General features: G+C 49.0%; 1 protein-coding gene across 1 annotated transcript; it reads left to right on the top strand.

Moving 5' to 3' along the window:
- Positions 1–16: 16 nt before the first annotated feature.
- On the top strand, positions 17–15,583 carry WNT5B (Wnt family member 5B; the record flags this gene model as incomplete). The annotated part of the gene is made up of 4 exons (XM_079536744.1): positions 17–159; positions 700–947; positions 7,321–7,613; positions 15,125–15,583. Exons 1-4 carry the CDS (start codon positions 80–82, stop codon positions 15,581–15,583), a joined length of 1,080 nt encoding a protein of 359 aa, XP_079392870.1. The 5' UTR covers positions 17–79.
- Positions 15,584–16,669: the final 1,086 nt, after the last annotated feature.

Genomic DNA, 16,669 nt, shown 5'->3' with positions numbered 1-16,669 from the left:
TCCTCCTCCGCAGGGCGCCCCGTGCCGGCGGCCGCCTCCGCGGGGGCTGCCCCAGCGCCGCCGCCGCCCGCAGCCCACCATGACGGGGCCGAGACTAGCGCTCGCCGCCGCTCTTCTCTGCAGCTGCACCTCGCCGGTGGCCGACGCCAACTCCTGGTGGTGAGTGAGTGAGCGAGCGAGCGAGTGAGCGGGGCGCGGGGCTGCGAGCGGAGCCTTTGTCCGGGGCCGGGGGCGTCCCGGGGCGGGCGGAGCGCGGCGGCGGCGGCGGCGGCGAAGTGCCGCATCGCGGGGTGTTCTCGCTGCCTGCCCACAAAGTTCCCACAAAGGTTTTGGGGAGGTGGGATGCCTGCGTCCCGGGGAGCTTCGGTGCGGGGTCGGGCTTTGCGTGAGGGAGTGATGGGGAAGAGGGTGGGTGAGGTCTCCCGTCCGCTGCCATAGGAGCCCCTTTCCCGGAGCAGCGGACGCAGCCCGGCCCGAGGGCACCGCTGCCGGCGCTCTGTGCGAAGCAGCTCCCGCTCCGCTCCCGCAAAGAAAGTGCCGAGCTCTGTACCGCGTCTCCACGCCGGCTTCCTCCGGCTCGAGCCCTGGGAAAGGCTCACATCTGGCAGCGCGGGGAGGGGAAAGCGAAAAGCGCATTCGGCCCTTGGGACTGGCAGCGCTTATGAGACCGCAACCTTCGTGGGACGTTTCTCCGTGCAGGTCGTTGGCCATGAACCCCATCCAGAGGCCGGAGATGTACATCATCGGCGCGCAGCCCGTGTGCAGCCAGCTGCCGGGGCTGTCCCCGGGGCAGCGCAAACTGTGCCAGCTCTACCAGGAGCACATGGTGTTCATCGGCGAGGGGGCCCGCAGTGCCATCAAGGAGTGCCAATACCAATTCCGGCAGCGCAGGTGGAACTGCAGCACGGTGGACAACACCTCCGTCTTCGGCCGGGTCATGAAAATAGGTAGGAGCAGCGTTCTCCCTTTAAATACATGCGTGGAAGCGTTAGCACCTCTCCTAACACTGCCCTTAGCTTGTTCATTCACCGGTGCGCAGGTGCTGCCCGCACTGAGCCACCGCTGGAGCCAGAGAGGTGGGACATGGGCTGCTTTTGTTTATGTGCTGGTTTGGAGGTGGGGAGAGAAGCTGGAGCTGGGAACAGTGGACCTACATTATAATTCCCAGCATCTTGAGTGCCCTTGGACAGGGAGTGTGGTCCTGAGATGTGGGAAATATGGGCTCCCCCCTTGGGATCGGCTTCCTCCTCCATTCTCCGCTGTTTTCTGTGTAAACCGAAGGGATTTTTATAATTCCTGCCCCTGCTGGCTGTGCGGGGCACATTGGCAGGCCATCCCTGCACTTGAATTGAGGTGTGACCTGCCTGCATTGTCCCGGCTTCTTTTGAAATGCAATCATTTGATGGCAAGAAACTGAGAAATCCGGGCTGGGTTTGATGTGTCCGACAGGCAGGACAATAAAGAAAAGGTGTTAAAACAGCCGCTCACACACACTCACACACACACATGCACATACTCAAGCCCCTCCGAGGAGGGGTTCTGTGTCCCACCCGCGCAGCTGACGCTGAGGAATCCAGGGCCAGCGCTACTTTTCAGCTCTCGGGTCAGGGAGAGCACTTAATAAGGGATGGAGAACCGTTTCCTGCAGCCTCGGCTGCCCCCAGTATCTCTTAATGCCTTTTAGGCTCACTCAGAAAGCTTCAGAGCTTTAATGTCAAGGCAGTAGGGGTGATCGCTTCCATTCAATACTAAAATTCTTACATGTCTCTCTGGAGAATTTCAGGGATTTTCCTGCATGTCAGTCCCTAACCCAGCCCATCAGAGCCATTCCCAGCCCAGCCTTTCTGCCCATCTGTCCTGCTCACACCCCAACAAATCCCCTCTTCCTCGGGATTTGCCCTTGGGAAATGCCATTTCCTGACACATACTTTCAGCTGCTGACACACATCCAAGGCATCTGTGCATCCTTGATCTCTCACTGTTTGATAGCAAGGGTGGTGGCCAGATGAGGCAGTGCGCAATCCCAGGTTGTCAGTAGGGTTTGTGCTTCGGGGTATGAAAACTGCAACTCAGCCAGAGGGAATGGACAGCAAATCCCCTTCTGGTGTCCCTCCCTCCTGTGTAATTTAATGTCCCAAAGAATGAGGAAACATGCAGATTCCCAGAGAGATCCTAGTCACCCCACAAGGGTGTATGGAAAGAGTCTTCTTCTCCAGCACCTTCCTGCAGCCCCAGGCTGATCCAGGGATGCTCCAAACCTGGAAAAAAAACGTGAACTGAAGGCGATGGGAGGTGAAGGACAGAAAGCAGTCAGGAAGGATCAATGAGCACATGGGAGGAGAGGAAGAGATGGGTGTTGGGAGATGAGTGATACCTCTGAAAGGTTGTAGTGAGGGTGGGGGTTGGCCTCTTTTCCCAGGTAACAGCAGCAGATTGAGAGGTGATGACCTCAAGCCGCATCAGGGGAGGTTCAGGCTGGATATTAAAAAAAACTTCTCAGAAAGAGTGGTGGGGCATTGGCACAGGCTAACCAGAGAGGTGATGGAGTCTCTGCCCCTGGAGGTGTTCAAGATCTGTTGTAGAGATGGCAGTGGGGGATGTGATTAATGGGCATGGTAGGGATGGGCTGATGTCTGAACTGGGTGATCTTAAAAGTCTTTTCCAACCTTAATGATTCTGTGATTCTATGACCTCCTTTTTAAAATGAATTTGATGCTTTTAGATTAAAGTGGGAGTAGTTTCAGGGTTTGACAGGACAGAGGTGGTGTGAGCACGTACTGGTTGTGTCCAGTGGTGCCACTGCTGTTTGGTTTATGCTAGGGAATCTCCAGGAGGGACCTGCTGGTGTCTATGAGGCCATGGCCTGTGGCTGCCACCATTTAAGTCTGTCCCAGCAAAGAGCTCTTAGATCCTTTAGATCCCTGCTCTGAGGGAGTGCTTTCAGGCAGGGGTGTTAGTTCTCCAAAACAAGGAGATGGACAACAGAGGCAGCCTGGAGGGTTTCTGAAGAGTCACTGCTGATGTCCACATGTGCAATAGTTGCTGTGGAGGGGGATGCTGCCTCTCCTCCTCCCTCTTGGCTCTGCCTTGTGATTTTACTTCTGCTGACTTTATAGTGAGATGCTAGGATAAGAAAACAAACCCCTTAATCTCACAGATCACGTCAGCTATAAAGCCATTCTTCCCCGGGTTCATGCTGTGTGCCTGTTGCCTGTTCTCAGCCCCTAAACCCAATCCTGGACCACAGCCCTATCCCTGCACGTGGTGCCAATGGAATGAGAAGGGGCTGGAGACTGGAATATCTGCAGAGGCATGCCAGGGAGATGTGGAGAGGGGGAAGGAGATAAGGAGGGCCCAGAAGGTGTGCGGTGTGCCAGCAACCCGCGGCTGCCCACCCACCGCTGCAGGCATGGCATATGCTACGTGACTTCCTGAGCTGCCTTAGATTATTGAGGGGAGGAGAACCTACCCTGGCCAAGTCCAAAGCCTGGGAGAAATTCAGGAGAGAGTTCACTTAGTAACCTGGAAGGTTGCTTTGCTTCCCACCTCGCAGCGCTTGGCTCAGTGCAGGAATGGGAGAGCCGCTTCTGTGTTCAATCACTATGCCTTCATTCTGTGTGTGCTAGCAAGGCAGTGCAGCCCAGCAAGACAGGGATTTGCAGGGGAATTTGTAGCACTGAAGTCAGCAGCATTTTAATGTTGATTCTTCCTAGTGTTTGTGTTATGGTGAGAATCACCCTTAGCTTTCGAATGTAATTCCTGGCTTATTCAACAACAGTACCTGCTGATGTACAAAATCCTTCTGAAGATGCTTCTGGTCCTGTCAAGACAGATTTTAGGTGGCATATGTGTATATTCATACATTATATGCAAGTACATTCCTTATTTCTGCGTTTATGTAGAAGAGGGCAGAGCACCCAAGAAGTCCATGTTGGCATGTCCCTGGGGGAGGAGGGAATACACAGCCTGTCATCTCCCGCAGAGCAATCTGCGGTGGGTGAGGGGGGCTTCCAGGATGGTCCGTCTTCTTTGGAGCCATAGATCTTATCTCTTCTGCCTTTTCAAATGCAAAAAGGAGAAAAGGAGTCATAAAAAGACAAGAACAAAGAGAAATACTTTTCCCGGAGACAGGAACACTTCAGGGAAATGCTTTTTTTTTTTTCCCTTTAGTCTTTTGAAGCTACAGCTTTTCCATTAGAAAAAAGCTAGAGCAACACACTTCCTTCTTTTTCGCTCATTCTCCTGGCTGGGGTCGGTTCTCCTGTTTCCCTCTTTCAGCTCTTGGAGGCCTGATGCCCAGCAGGCAGAGGGGGGTGGCAGAGCCCGCAGAGCCCACACAGCCCCGGACTGTCAGCAGCAGAGTGGCAGGTACCGACCTGCAGGACGCAGGTTTAGGGAAGAAGCCAGCACCGAGGTGATGCTGTAGTAGTGTGGGCTAAGGTAGGTTCTGAGAAGATGTGCTGACATTCTAATGCTTTTTCAAGGCTGGAGGTATGTTAGAAGAGCAGAAATAGGAGACCAACCAAAGGATGTGTAAGCCCACAGCTACTGGCTACCAATTTGCTTTCTGTTAGCAGAGGGTTTCATGCACACGTCGGATTCTGCCTCCCAAACCAAAGCTGCATCAGCTGAGCACCATGGTTTGTCCTGCGTCACGTACAGCCAGGAAGAAAAACTACTTCTGCTTGTTGCAGACTCTCCCATTAACTATCCCAGACTTGTGCAGATCCGGGAACTGCACCATCCTGAGCTCCTTATGCAGATGCGGGGACTGCACAGGAGTTGAGTGCCGCTCCATCTGAAACACGTGGGTGCTTAAACAGGAACAGTGAAAGTGCAAAGCCAGCCTGCCCACAGTACAGGAATCACAGCCAGAGTTAGGGATCCTAAGCACCTGGAGTCATGCAACCACTGCTCAGCAAGCTGCAGCCCCAGGAGGTGTTGTCCCTGTGTGTATATCCATCTCTCCAGGTACCAGGAGTGCGGCTCCCACAGGGCATTGAACAGGAAGGCTGTTCTGTCTGCAGGGTTTCCACCACATGGGCACAGTGGTAAAGCTGCACAGTGGACCATTACCTTAAAATTGGCCATGCCATTGAAAAAGCTGGACTAGTCCCTGCAAAAGAACCAGAACTGCCCTATGGGCTGGAGTCAACTGAATTATCTTGACTCTCCTGGTTGCCTCTTGGTCTGGGAAGGTTCTTGGGGCATAATCCTCTTTCTTCTGACTCCCTTGCATGCTGTGTCCTGCAGCATTTTATCACTCTTTGTGCACATGGCAGAAGCCCTTAGTGTACAGTCCTCATTTAGGGAAAAAAGAGAAAAAGAATCCCAAGTTACTCTGCAAGGTGGGTGCCATTCACAGCCTCGCCTTTGTCTTGGATCATTACCACTAAGCTGGTGATAAGCCGCTATTAATTGCAGAGTGTTGGCACATGCAAATTGGAACAAGAGCATACCAAAGGCATCCGCTGGGTCCTGCTGAGGGAGCTGGCACTGAGCATGGTGACAAACTGCTCCTGGGGCACCTGCCCTGTGGGAGCAATCTGATTTATTGGGCAGCATCTGAGGGTCAGCTCTTGCTGGGGTTCTCTGTTTGTGGCCCAGCAGCATCAGATTGCTTATTCGTGAAGGCTTTGGCAGTTGTACTCTTTATCACCTGGGAGCATGGGGACGCATATAGTAACTCTGGAGGTGCTGGTTTAGGAATTTCTTACAGTGTATGGTGATAGCACAGTTGTGGATTGCCCCTCCCCCCTTGCAGAGCCATGGCAATTCACAGCATTTGGCCCATGCTGCAGTGTTGTGGCTGTGTTGGTGCCCGGCTCTGGCTGCAGTGAATCTGTGCCAGTAGCAGAGAGCAGGAGATACGCAGCAGCTGCTGGGATGCATCCTGAACAGGGCTGTCTCATGCATGTGCAAGCAGAAAGTCATATAATCATAGAATGATTGTTGAAAGGGACCTTTAAAGGCTATCTGTTCCAACTCCCCTGCAGTGAACAGGGACATCTACAGCTAGATCAGGTTGCTCAGAGCCCTGTTCAGCCTGACCTTGTACATCTCCAGGGATGGGGCATCCACCACCTCTCTGGGCTTCACTAAATCTTTTCAATTATCTGCTTGGGAAAGTTTGACTTCTTCCAGCACTGCGGTTCTGTAGATGTTGGGAGAGCTTCTGCCTTTGAGTGGAAAAATGGTTTCCTACAGTTTATTTTGAATCAAGTCTCAGCCGACTGTATTTAGCCAAAATGAAACTGGATGTGCCTCTTAAATATGCTTGTCCCAGTTGAAGTGAAGCACTCCTAGACTGTATATCTGGCGATATATGAAGTGCTCAACTTGTACAGCCTCACCCTCACTGGTTGTTCTCAATGGCTTTTTGCAGATTCGGTGGGCAGCAGCTGTACTTTCAGCAAATGAATAACCTGGTACCTCCAGGTTAAAATCAGAGCATCCAGACAAGGGCCATAGAAATGATTCCAGAGATGGAACACCTCCCTTCCAAGGACAGGCTGAGAGAGGCTGAGAGGGACTGTTCAGCATGGAGAACAGAAGGCAGTGAGGAGACCTGAGGGTGGCCTTTCCATATCTAAAGAGGTCTATAAGAAAAAAGGACAGACTCTGCTAAAGAGTCTGTTCTGACAGGACAAGGGGAAATGGTTTCAAACTAAAAGAGGGAAGATTTAGATTGGATACAAGGAAGAAGTATTTTACAATCAGGGTGGAGAGGCACTGGAGCAGGTTGCCCAGAGAGGTGGTGGATGCCCCATCCCTGGAGACATCCAAGGTCAGGCTGGACAGGGCTCTGAGCATCTTGATCTACCTGTGGGTGTCCCTGTTCACTGCAGGGAGGTTGGACCAGATGGCCTTTAAGGGTCCCTTCCAACTCAAAATGATTCTATGATTCTAAGGATTGACTTGAAATAGAGAGGGAAAGAAGGCTGAGCAGCCCCTGCCTATGGTGTTTCTATTTTTTTGGGGCAAGACTTAGTATTTCCAGAGCTCTTAACTGGGCAAACATAAGAGTAATAAAAATTATAGTCCCTGTGGAACAGCACTACAAAAAGTCATGACAGACACATTCTTCCAGGCTGTATCAGGAATCTCAGTTCCTTTCTTGGTGCATGTCAGAATCAGGTTTGGTTTTGCTCCTGGTCACGCAGAAACTACCAGCACTGGGCAGACAATTGCCTGGAGCTGTTATTGTGGAAAGAAAATACAAAAGGGATGCCAGCCTGTGTTAGGGTAGTTCTTCCTTCACCAGAGCAAGTTGGTGAAGGTCAAACCGTTCATTAATTTGCTTCTCACATTCCCTTGCAGGTAGCCGAGAGACCGCTTTCACCTATGCCGTCAGTGCTGCCGGGGTGGTGAACGCCATCAGCCGTGCCTGCCGCGAAGGAGAGCTGTCCAGCTGCGGCTGCAGCCGCACGGCCCGGCCCAAGGACTTGCCCCGAGACTGGCTGTGGGGCGGCTGCGGGGATAACGTGGAGTACGGGTACCGTTTTGCCAAGGAGTTTGTGGATGCCAAGGAGAGGGAGAAGAACTACGTGAGAGGTTCCGAGGAGCAGGCTCGCATGCTGATGAACCTGCAGAACAACGAGGCTGGGCGCAGGGTAAGCTGAACGCTGACCTTTCCCAGCTGGTGAGATTCAGAGGTTGTGAGATAGCGGGGTGCCACATTATTTGGAGGTTTGGTGAGGGGTGGTCCCGTCATGCCCCTGTAAGTCCTCTGAAATGGAGTGTGGTCCCATTTTCTGCATTTTTGTGTATAGCACAAGCAGTATTGACAATACGATATTCCAGTTTTAGTGGCTGACTTCCACTGTCTCTAAAGGCTATGAGTTTTGGGGCCTGCTGTGATGCTAGGCGGCACGTATGTGCAGACATGTAAGCCCTTGCCAAACAAACTAGATGCTCTCATGGCCCTCTTTTCAAGTTTAAGTCTCAGAAATGTGCTTCCCAGAGCTGCCAAAAGGGCAGGGTGATGTGAAGAGAATGGCCTGCTGATGTGTGGAGAAATCTGCTGCCATCATTCAGATTTTTGGGAATATAAGGCCAGAAGCAAACGTAGAATCAGGCTGCCTGGCTGTCTCCGAAACTTACACCTCGCTCAGTTACCTCAGCATTGGGCAAAATAAATAACTTGCACCAGGGCAGCAGGCATTTTCTGAGAAGATGGATGCATTTGCTCTGCAGACCTCTAGAGATGGAGAATCCATCACCTTCTTCATAGTACGCTGCTGTCATTAATCATCCTCACTCCTTTGACGCTGTGCCTCATTACCATTTGAATTTATCTGCTGTGAGCTTCCAATCAGTTCCTCCTCTGACTTTCACAGCTAGATTGAAAAACTCTTTACCAATCAGAATTTCCTCTCCCTAGCATTATTTATCTGCTGCGGTTTATTCACCACTCTCTTTATTTTACCACTCTCTTTACTTGGTTGAGAACTTGTGTCTGTCTCACTTGCAGATGTTTTCATCAGTAGTCAGATTGCTTCCACATCACTTTAGTGTACCCTTTCCAGTTGTCCTTTAAAACTCACATACAAAAACTGCGTGCCAAGTTCTGGTGTTGTTCTGACTGATGCCATAAATATAGGTGAAGTTGTCCCCTTTTAATGCTTCCAGTGTATGTGCATTTGCTTAATTTGCAGAAGGCAGAAAAGGGTGGACTTGAGAGCTCTGGAACTCAGTGGGTTTTTTTTTGAGTATTTTGCTTTAAATTTTCTGTTCATTTGTTTTGCTTGGGAGGGCAGAGAATCTGCATTTACTTAGAAAGGACAGTCATCTCTTGTGGAGTAGTAATGTAAAAGTGACATCTTCACTACATTACATACTTTGAACATCTTGTATGTCTGGAGTCATGAATTTGGATTACTACAAATAAATGTCCTTTGTATAACAGGGAGTGTATGCTACCAGCCTTTTTAACAGCTTGTATTGTTGCCATGAGAGAACCAGAGATAGAAAATGGTCAACAGTTTGAGGGATGGCTGAACTTCAGTAGCACCTGAATTGGAAGATCAAGTTAGAAGATGCTATGCAGCGTGGCGAAAACATCACTGCAACTTACTATTGCTGTAGTATGTGGTAGAAACTGAGTTGTGATTTCAAATGATGGCATGGTTTTTGATGGCGAAAGCTGTGTCTTCCTTAGGGGTACAGCTAAAACCAGTTCTGAGCTGCCTTTACTACAAGTGCAGTAAGTTGTTTGAACTGTGCTTGCAGTGCTGCAGTGCTTGTACTTTTGCAGACAAGACCCTCGAGACAATTTCTTTGTCTCCAGTTAGCTCAGGACTTGGACAAAAGCTTTCCTGAGGGCCCAGCAAAAGACAATGTTATTTCAAGGTTGTTTCTGGTAGACTCTGTAGAACAGATGGCCACAGAAAATAACCTTAGATTAGGTGAACACAAGTCGTTTAGATTAAATTGAATGGAAGTATAAACCGGTGTGTAATTAAGCTTGTGGATTTCAAAGAACAAACTGATAAAGTAAGGGAGCCAGTTAGTAAACTCAGCCGAGGAACTCGATGTGGAGGAGGTCTGGAACTTTTTCAAGTCAAAGATGCTAAAGCCATTACAGTTCTGCATGCCAAGCAAGAGGAAAAAGCTTGTAGGAAGAATATCCAGACCTCACTGAATGAATAACTACCAGAAAGAAGCTGTTAGGAATAGACCGAGAGCCTACGAAGAATGGAAAAAAAGAACTGATAGCAAATAAATAACAAAAACCCTCTGTCTTAGAGGTCAAGAAGTGTAAAGATGAAGTGAGAACAGTGAAAAATCAAGCTGAGTCAGACCTTGCAAAGGGTAGTAACAGAAACAGCAAAAGTTTTTTTTTTTTTTTAAACTTAGTAAATTGAAAGGGATTGGAAGAAAGGAGCTGCTGTTCAGTGAGGATGGGGCTGAGTTTAAAGTAGTTTTGCTCCCGAAAGTAGTTGAATGCTTTACCTGGAGCTTCAAGTCAGAACAAGGCATTGCTCGTGGGAAGGGCTACCATATGTCTGCTATTCAACAGAGAGATCTTTTTCTGTCCTCAGCACTTCTGCCTAAAGGAGTCAGTGCCCGCAATGTAGAATTGTAAATCCTCCTCAGACTGTGCTATCTGGGGACAGCCAGGCAGAGTGCCCTGGGGACAGGCAGCGGCGATGCTGCTGGCACCCTGTGGAAGTGAGAAAGACAGGAGGAAGCAGCTCTTCTCAGATAGGTAGGGGAAGAGGAGCTGAACAGCAAGTACTGATGTTTGGTGCCAGCAGACCTGGAATGGGTGGGATCGTGCATGGGGCTGCTGACAGAGAGCTTTTGGGATTGGGTTGAATGGACTGGATGATCTCCAGAGGCCACATCCAACCCCTACGTTCTGTGATTTAGACAGAATTGATCATCAAGCAGTGGCAGCAAAGGGCTGGGAGAATGGAGGGCTTGAGAGTAAATGGCACAAGAGTGTTGGGGTGGATTGGATAGATGAAGGTTTGAGGGTAGTGAGGAATGGAGATGCTGGGGTCAGGAAAGGAGATGAATTGAGTTGATCTAACCTGAGACAAATCTGAAGTGACTTTGCTACGAATTCTGGGGCTGTCTGGCCAGGACAAGACAGCTTTTCCTCACAGCTCTTAACATGTTGACATGGCATCAAAGGGTACTGGAAATGATCACCACCAAAGTGGAAGCAAAAATTGGGAAGCTTGAAGCTCTCAAGACACAGAGAGTCCTTTTAGTGCCCTGGCATTCTGAAAGAGCTGGCACCTGGTAGCACAGGCAGAGTGACCTTGGTAGTGTTTACAGGAGGACATCTCAAATTTCTCAAAGATTGATCACGTGGGTATTTAGAACATCACTGATTTACTGGAAGACAAAATAAATTTAATAGATAAATGACAGCTAAATGACTTAGCTGAACTCCAGTGAGATAATTTCATATATTTCCCACATGAAAACACTTGGTTAGATTGGAAAAGATAAGGGATACAGTGACTGTGAGATGGATAAGAAACTGGTTCATGGCAAGATGTCAGTAAGTTGTGTGAAAAGATGCATATTGATCTCAGCAAAGCTTAATTAGCAAAGCTCTTCAAGGACTTGCCTCAAGACCAATGCTTAGTATTTTTTGCTTCTTAGCCTGGCACAAGAGTTTAGGAGTGGGATGATGAAATTTGCTGATTATGCAGAGGTGGCAGATATCATGAATACAGAGAAGAAACTAATTTCACACTGAACAAAACTACATTGAAACAATCATTTCAAGGTCCTGTATGAGAAACATTTTTTCTCATTAGGAAACTAGAAAGGAGCTGTGTGTGGCTGTCAGCTGTAGGTGACAGCAGATGCAATGTGTCTCCTAAGGTGGCAAGTACCCTGCAACATAAGAAGGAAAGTCTTTCTGTAAAACATAGGGAATAGTAATGCTATTGTATTAAGCTCTTGTTAGGCCCCAAAATATTGTATGCTCTCATATTCCAAAGTAAAATGACCCCAGACTAGAGAAGGGTTGTTGTGCTTGACCCATGGGATAAGAATCTTTTCTTAAGAAAGCAGGCTAGAACAGCTTGCCATGTTTAGCCTAGAAAAGTGAAAGCTGAGAGAGGATATGACTGATGTCTATGTTAGTGGGAGAAATAATAGCGAAGGAAAAGTACTTTTTAAGCAAAAGGCCAATTTGGCACAAGAGCAAATGGGCATAAAGTGAATGCGCTTAGATTGGAAATTAGAAAAAGATACTTTATCATTGGAATAGTGATCAGAATAATGGTGCCTGAAAACCTAATTGCTTTAAAAAGGGCACTCAATACATTTAAGAAAAGCATTACTTGAAGTAGTGCCTACAATAGCAAGAGATTGTACTTAATAACCGAGGAGGTCTCAGCTAGTCCTACATTCCTGAATGTTTTCACTTCTGAGATGCTGGTTTTGCAGAGAAGAAGGTGCGTGTGTAACTCCATATTCCTGAAATTACTGCTGCAGGAAAGGAGTACTGAAAGGGGATGTGGCAGTGAGCGCTGCTAAGTGACCACCAGCTGCCATCCCTTGTGCAGCTTTGCTCCCACTTCCAGCCTGTGTTTGAGCGGATGATGTTTCTGATCTCTAGGCAGGCTTTTGGCAGGTGTTCCTGCTCAGTTTCCTCTAGGTGAGACAGTTCTCTTGAACCCCATGAAGCTCTGAGGGCAGAAGAGAGGATCAGCACTTCTCATGAGGACCTGAGAGGGCTGGGAAGGAAGCCGAGTCCTTTTATCTTTCAGGCACTTCTGACCCCATCACCCCTTCACTCCACGTCACAGTCCGTGTGGTAGTGCTCCTGGGTTTATTGCCCTTGTTTGTTTGTCTTTGGCTGTTATCTCAATATGCTCTTTCCTTCCATCTGTCTCTTTTTTCCAGTTGGTCTCCATTAGCTTCTCTTCTTTCTCCCATTCCTTATCTGTCACCCTTGTCTGGCGGGCTGTGGCGGTCTGTCCTTCCGTACCATTTACCCAGTCAGCATATGGCAGGCCTCAGTCATCAGTCACTCAAGCCAGTGCCAGGAGAGCCTGGAAGGGGGTCTGGCTAATTGACCACATAGGAATTCCCCATTAATTCTCTTCCTGTTCCCATTCTTGCAAGAAAAGAATTGGAAGAGAACTTGGGCTTATGGGAAGGGGCTTTAAGCCTTTCCATTAGACACATTTTCAACCTGCTTAAGTGGTGCGGCCATCAATCAGACCCTGCTTTCAGAAGTACACATGGGGTCTGTTATTCTTTACCTTGACCCTCGCCCAGTCAGAGAGGAGCCCTCCAATTTCCTCTGCGTTCTCCCCATCCAGGCAGCGAAGGGGAGAGAGGAGAGCCATTCAGAGGCTAAAGCTGGGGTTACCTCAGAGGGCTGTTGATGGCGGGGGCTGAGCGGCGCCATGCTTACCTGTGGTAGCTGGTAGCGCTCACGTTCCCCCGCGTGGCCGTCACCCACACGGGCCAGATGTTTTGAGCATCAGTTGCTTATAGCCAAGTCGGAGTGAACTCAGCCCCATGACATTAGCTGAGAGAGATCGGGTTGCAGTGTTTTTCTAAAGGAACAAAGCCTGGGATTAGGAAGAATCATAATACTTTCTAAAAACATATGCAAGGGCAAAGGAGGCATGAGTGGCCTGGGATTTGGTGGAACCATAACCAAAAAGTGTGAACTAAAGCTCGTAACGAGCATACTGGCAGTGTAGTGAGGATACAGTAAGTGTCTGGGGCTCGGGAAATTCAGCTGTAGCTCTGTCTGGTTGTAGTGCAGCAGGAGTCCTTAAGTAGCGGTGTGGTTGGTCCTCCACACTTACCCTTCAATTCAAAACGACCACTTAACTCCAGGCCTGTAGCTGTTAGTCTGCACTGCAAGTGATTGCCTCCACAAATTGAGCTCCAAGGAGCAGAACTAAAGCTCCTCTGTTTTCAGGACTCAGCCCATTGACTTTCTTGGGAGCTGGGTTGGCCTCCGAGTGATTTAGCAATTAAGCCCAATTGCATCTTCGCTAGCTGTGAGAAGCACTAGGTGTTTGTTAGAGCAGGAGCCGCCAGTTGCTTGAGGAGAACTCTGACCTCTCCCTGCTAGTCCGCAGTGTAGTCATACGCAGAAGGCTTTGTTTGCAGGATCGCCTTAATCGCTTGTTTCTTGGCAAGCGAATGTGGAGAGCTGAGAAACTTTCTTTTTTGTCCATGAGTGAGGCAGGAAAGGAACCTCAGACTTTGGCTGCTTTTTTCAGCAAAAAGCCTGTCTAGAAGACGTATCGCCAACTTTTTCAAAACATCCTATTTTTTCTCACGTTCCTTGATCTCCCCACCCCAATTGCAGCTGGTGGTAATTCTGCAGCCAGTGCCAAGTAGCTGTTTGGCATGTGGGATTTGGCAGACGCAATGCCCTGCAAATGTGCAAGAGGCAAGATGGCCATGAGAGAGCAGATGTCAGCCTCGTATGTAAAGTGTAAAGGGCTCTGGAAGTCAAATGCTGAACACTTGGTAGCTCTGGCTGAACGCAGATGCCAGCTCTTCACTTTGTAAACTCCGAGTTCCTGTTAGTGCTGACAGGGTCTCACATAGCCAGCAGTTTGGTACCTGCATCTGAAATTAATGGAAAGAACAAACCTGACCTGCACTTGAGGGTTGTTTTTTTTTTCATTGGTTTTGAGCTGTGTTATTCTAAAATGTTTTTAAATTTCTCTCTCCTCCCAGCTAGTGCAGGGAGAAGGAGAGTGAAGGCTGTTTTCCTGTACATCACATACTTGCTCTCCTGAGGGTTTTACACTCGTTGGCATAAATTCTCAAGACCATTTGTTAATTCTGGTGTCCTTCCTTGCAGTACAAGGTGCTGCATTTTCAGGGGTGTGATGCATCGTAAAGCCTCTCTTAGACTTTTGAAAGTGGAACTTGCAGTATCTCAGAGAAGACCAAAAAGTGTGTTTGCTTTTCGAAGCATATGCTCTTCTGCTTTGCACCAGTGATTTTGGTGCAGTGGAGTGTATGGACACGAGATGGCGCAAATTTTCAGCTCAGGCTTGCGTATCTGCTGTTCTGGGAGACTGGTAACACATCGAAGCGATGTGGACGGCTCTGTCACTTCCACACCGTGGCTACCATCTCTGCTCCTTGTTCGAGATCCTCGTCAGAGAAATGAGATCCTCAGCAGGGAAAGAAGGGAAAGGCATGGGTTCTTAGATTTATTCCAAAAGGACGCAGATCTATTCCTAGAGCGATAGCATCAGTTCCTGTTTTAGTTGGCAGGAAACGAACAGGTTTCCAGGTGTTCCCTTGTATCAACTGTGAAGGGAAAAATGTGCAGTAGGGTGGTCCATGGGGCATTTCCAGAAGCACAAGGATAGGGCTCTTCTCTATGGTCTTTCTTGTTCCTGACCATGCCATCAAGTCCGCAGTCTGCCGGAGGAAAAGAAGGTGGGGTGAGAGAAGCCATGGTTAGCAGTGTGACCAGAAATATTTAGGGAACCGGATTGCAGCTGGAAGGAGAGATTTTTGTTTGTTCTGAAGGATGAAACAGCAGAAAAGAGGGGTATAATCAAAGCTGTTAAGAAAATGTGATTGTGGATTCACTGTACCAGATGCCAGCTGCTGGGTTAGTTAGAATGCTTCGTTGCTGACCGTGCTCCTTTTCCCACAGGCTGTGTACAAGCTGGCGGATGTGGCCTGCAAGTGCCACGGCGTGTCGGGCTCCTGCAGCCTCAAGACGTGCTGGCTGCAGCTGGCAGACTTCCGCAAGGTGGGCGACCTGTTGAAGGAGAAGTACGACAGCGCGGCCGCCATGCGGATCAGTCGCAAGGGCAAGCTGGAGCTTGTGAACAACCGCTTCAACATGCCCACGCAGGAGGACCTGGTCTACGTCGACCCCAGCCCGGACTATTGCCTGCGTAATGAGACCACCGGCTCGCTGGGCACACAGGGCCGCCTGTGCAACAAGACCTCGGAGGGCATGGATGGGTGCGAGCTGATGTGCTGCGGACGGGGCTACGACCAATTCAAGAGCGTTCAGGTGGAGCGTTGCCACTGCAAGTTCCATTGGTGCTGTTACGTCAAGTGTAAAAAATGCACAGAGATCGTTGACCAGTACGTCTGTAAATGAAAAGAGCCACCAAAGCAACAAATCTATATTATATAAATCTATATAAATATATTTTATATTTGTATAAATAAACAGATGATGATAATAATTAAAGAAGCTTATTTAAGAGACATTTTGGTTTTGAGATTTCCCCCGTCAAGCCGGCTGCTTTGCCATCCCACCCCTTCTGCCGGGGAGTTTGTGTGTGCATCTCCCCTCCGAGGATCCAGGCAGGGCGAAGAGGCCACAGAGGTGCTGACAGAGTGAATCCCCTGCACGCACACACACACACACTCACAAACACACACACACACACACCATTTCACGACAGAAACCAAATTGGCAGCAAGGAGAAGGGTGGGTGCTCCCTGCTATCTCAGCATTGCATCTCTGCGTTTTGCACTGTTCCTGGACATCTGAAATTACAGCCAGGCGTGGCAGAATCCTGGTTGTTCAAATGTCAAGCCCTGCCACCCCAATAAACCCCAGTGGGGATTTTGGAACCAATTCTTAATCCCTCTAAAGAATTTTGTCACGTGAAAGGGAAGGTTGTCCAAGGCTCACGCACAAGAACACAGCTTAAACTCCACAGTCGTGTAAAGCATTCCTGGATGCTGCAAAGCCCACAGCATGGCAGTGGAAGGTTTGCATGCTGCTGTGAGGAGGGGAAGTGAGACCTGTGGCTGGGAGTCCAAGTGAAGCCAGCACCCTGCTCCTCCATGCCGCCAGGACACAGGGGAAGGCTGTCCAGCTCAGTCTACATGGCAGCATACAAGAGTGAGAACTCCTTTTAATCCCATGTTGAAACTTGTCATTGTAGAAGAGAAGTTGCCAATGCCAGAGACGTTTGCAAAGGAGATATACTTCATATTCTGACAGAAGTTATGTGCACACGACTGCATAAGCACTTCTGATGTCGTTGCCATCTTTCCTCTTTGGAGTGGATGCAGGTGGTCACCTCGTTTGGCTCTGTTGAATCCTCCTCACCACCGTCCCAGATGTATAGTTTCTCTTTAATATTAAACACCCCTCAATGAAATCTCTATCCCTCTGTTGCTTTTGTATATGTGTGGTTTTGTTTTTTTCTTTTTTGGGGCTCTTTATTTT

The sequence above is a fragment of the Tetrao urogallus genome (assembly GCF_951394365.1).
Source record: "Tetrao urogallus genome assembly, chromosome: 1".
NCBI lineage: Eukaryota > Metazoa > Chordata > Aves > Galliformes > Phasianidae > Tetrao > Tetrao urogallus.
This window is presented reverse-complemented; position numbering and strand designations above follow the sequence as displayed.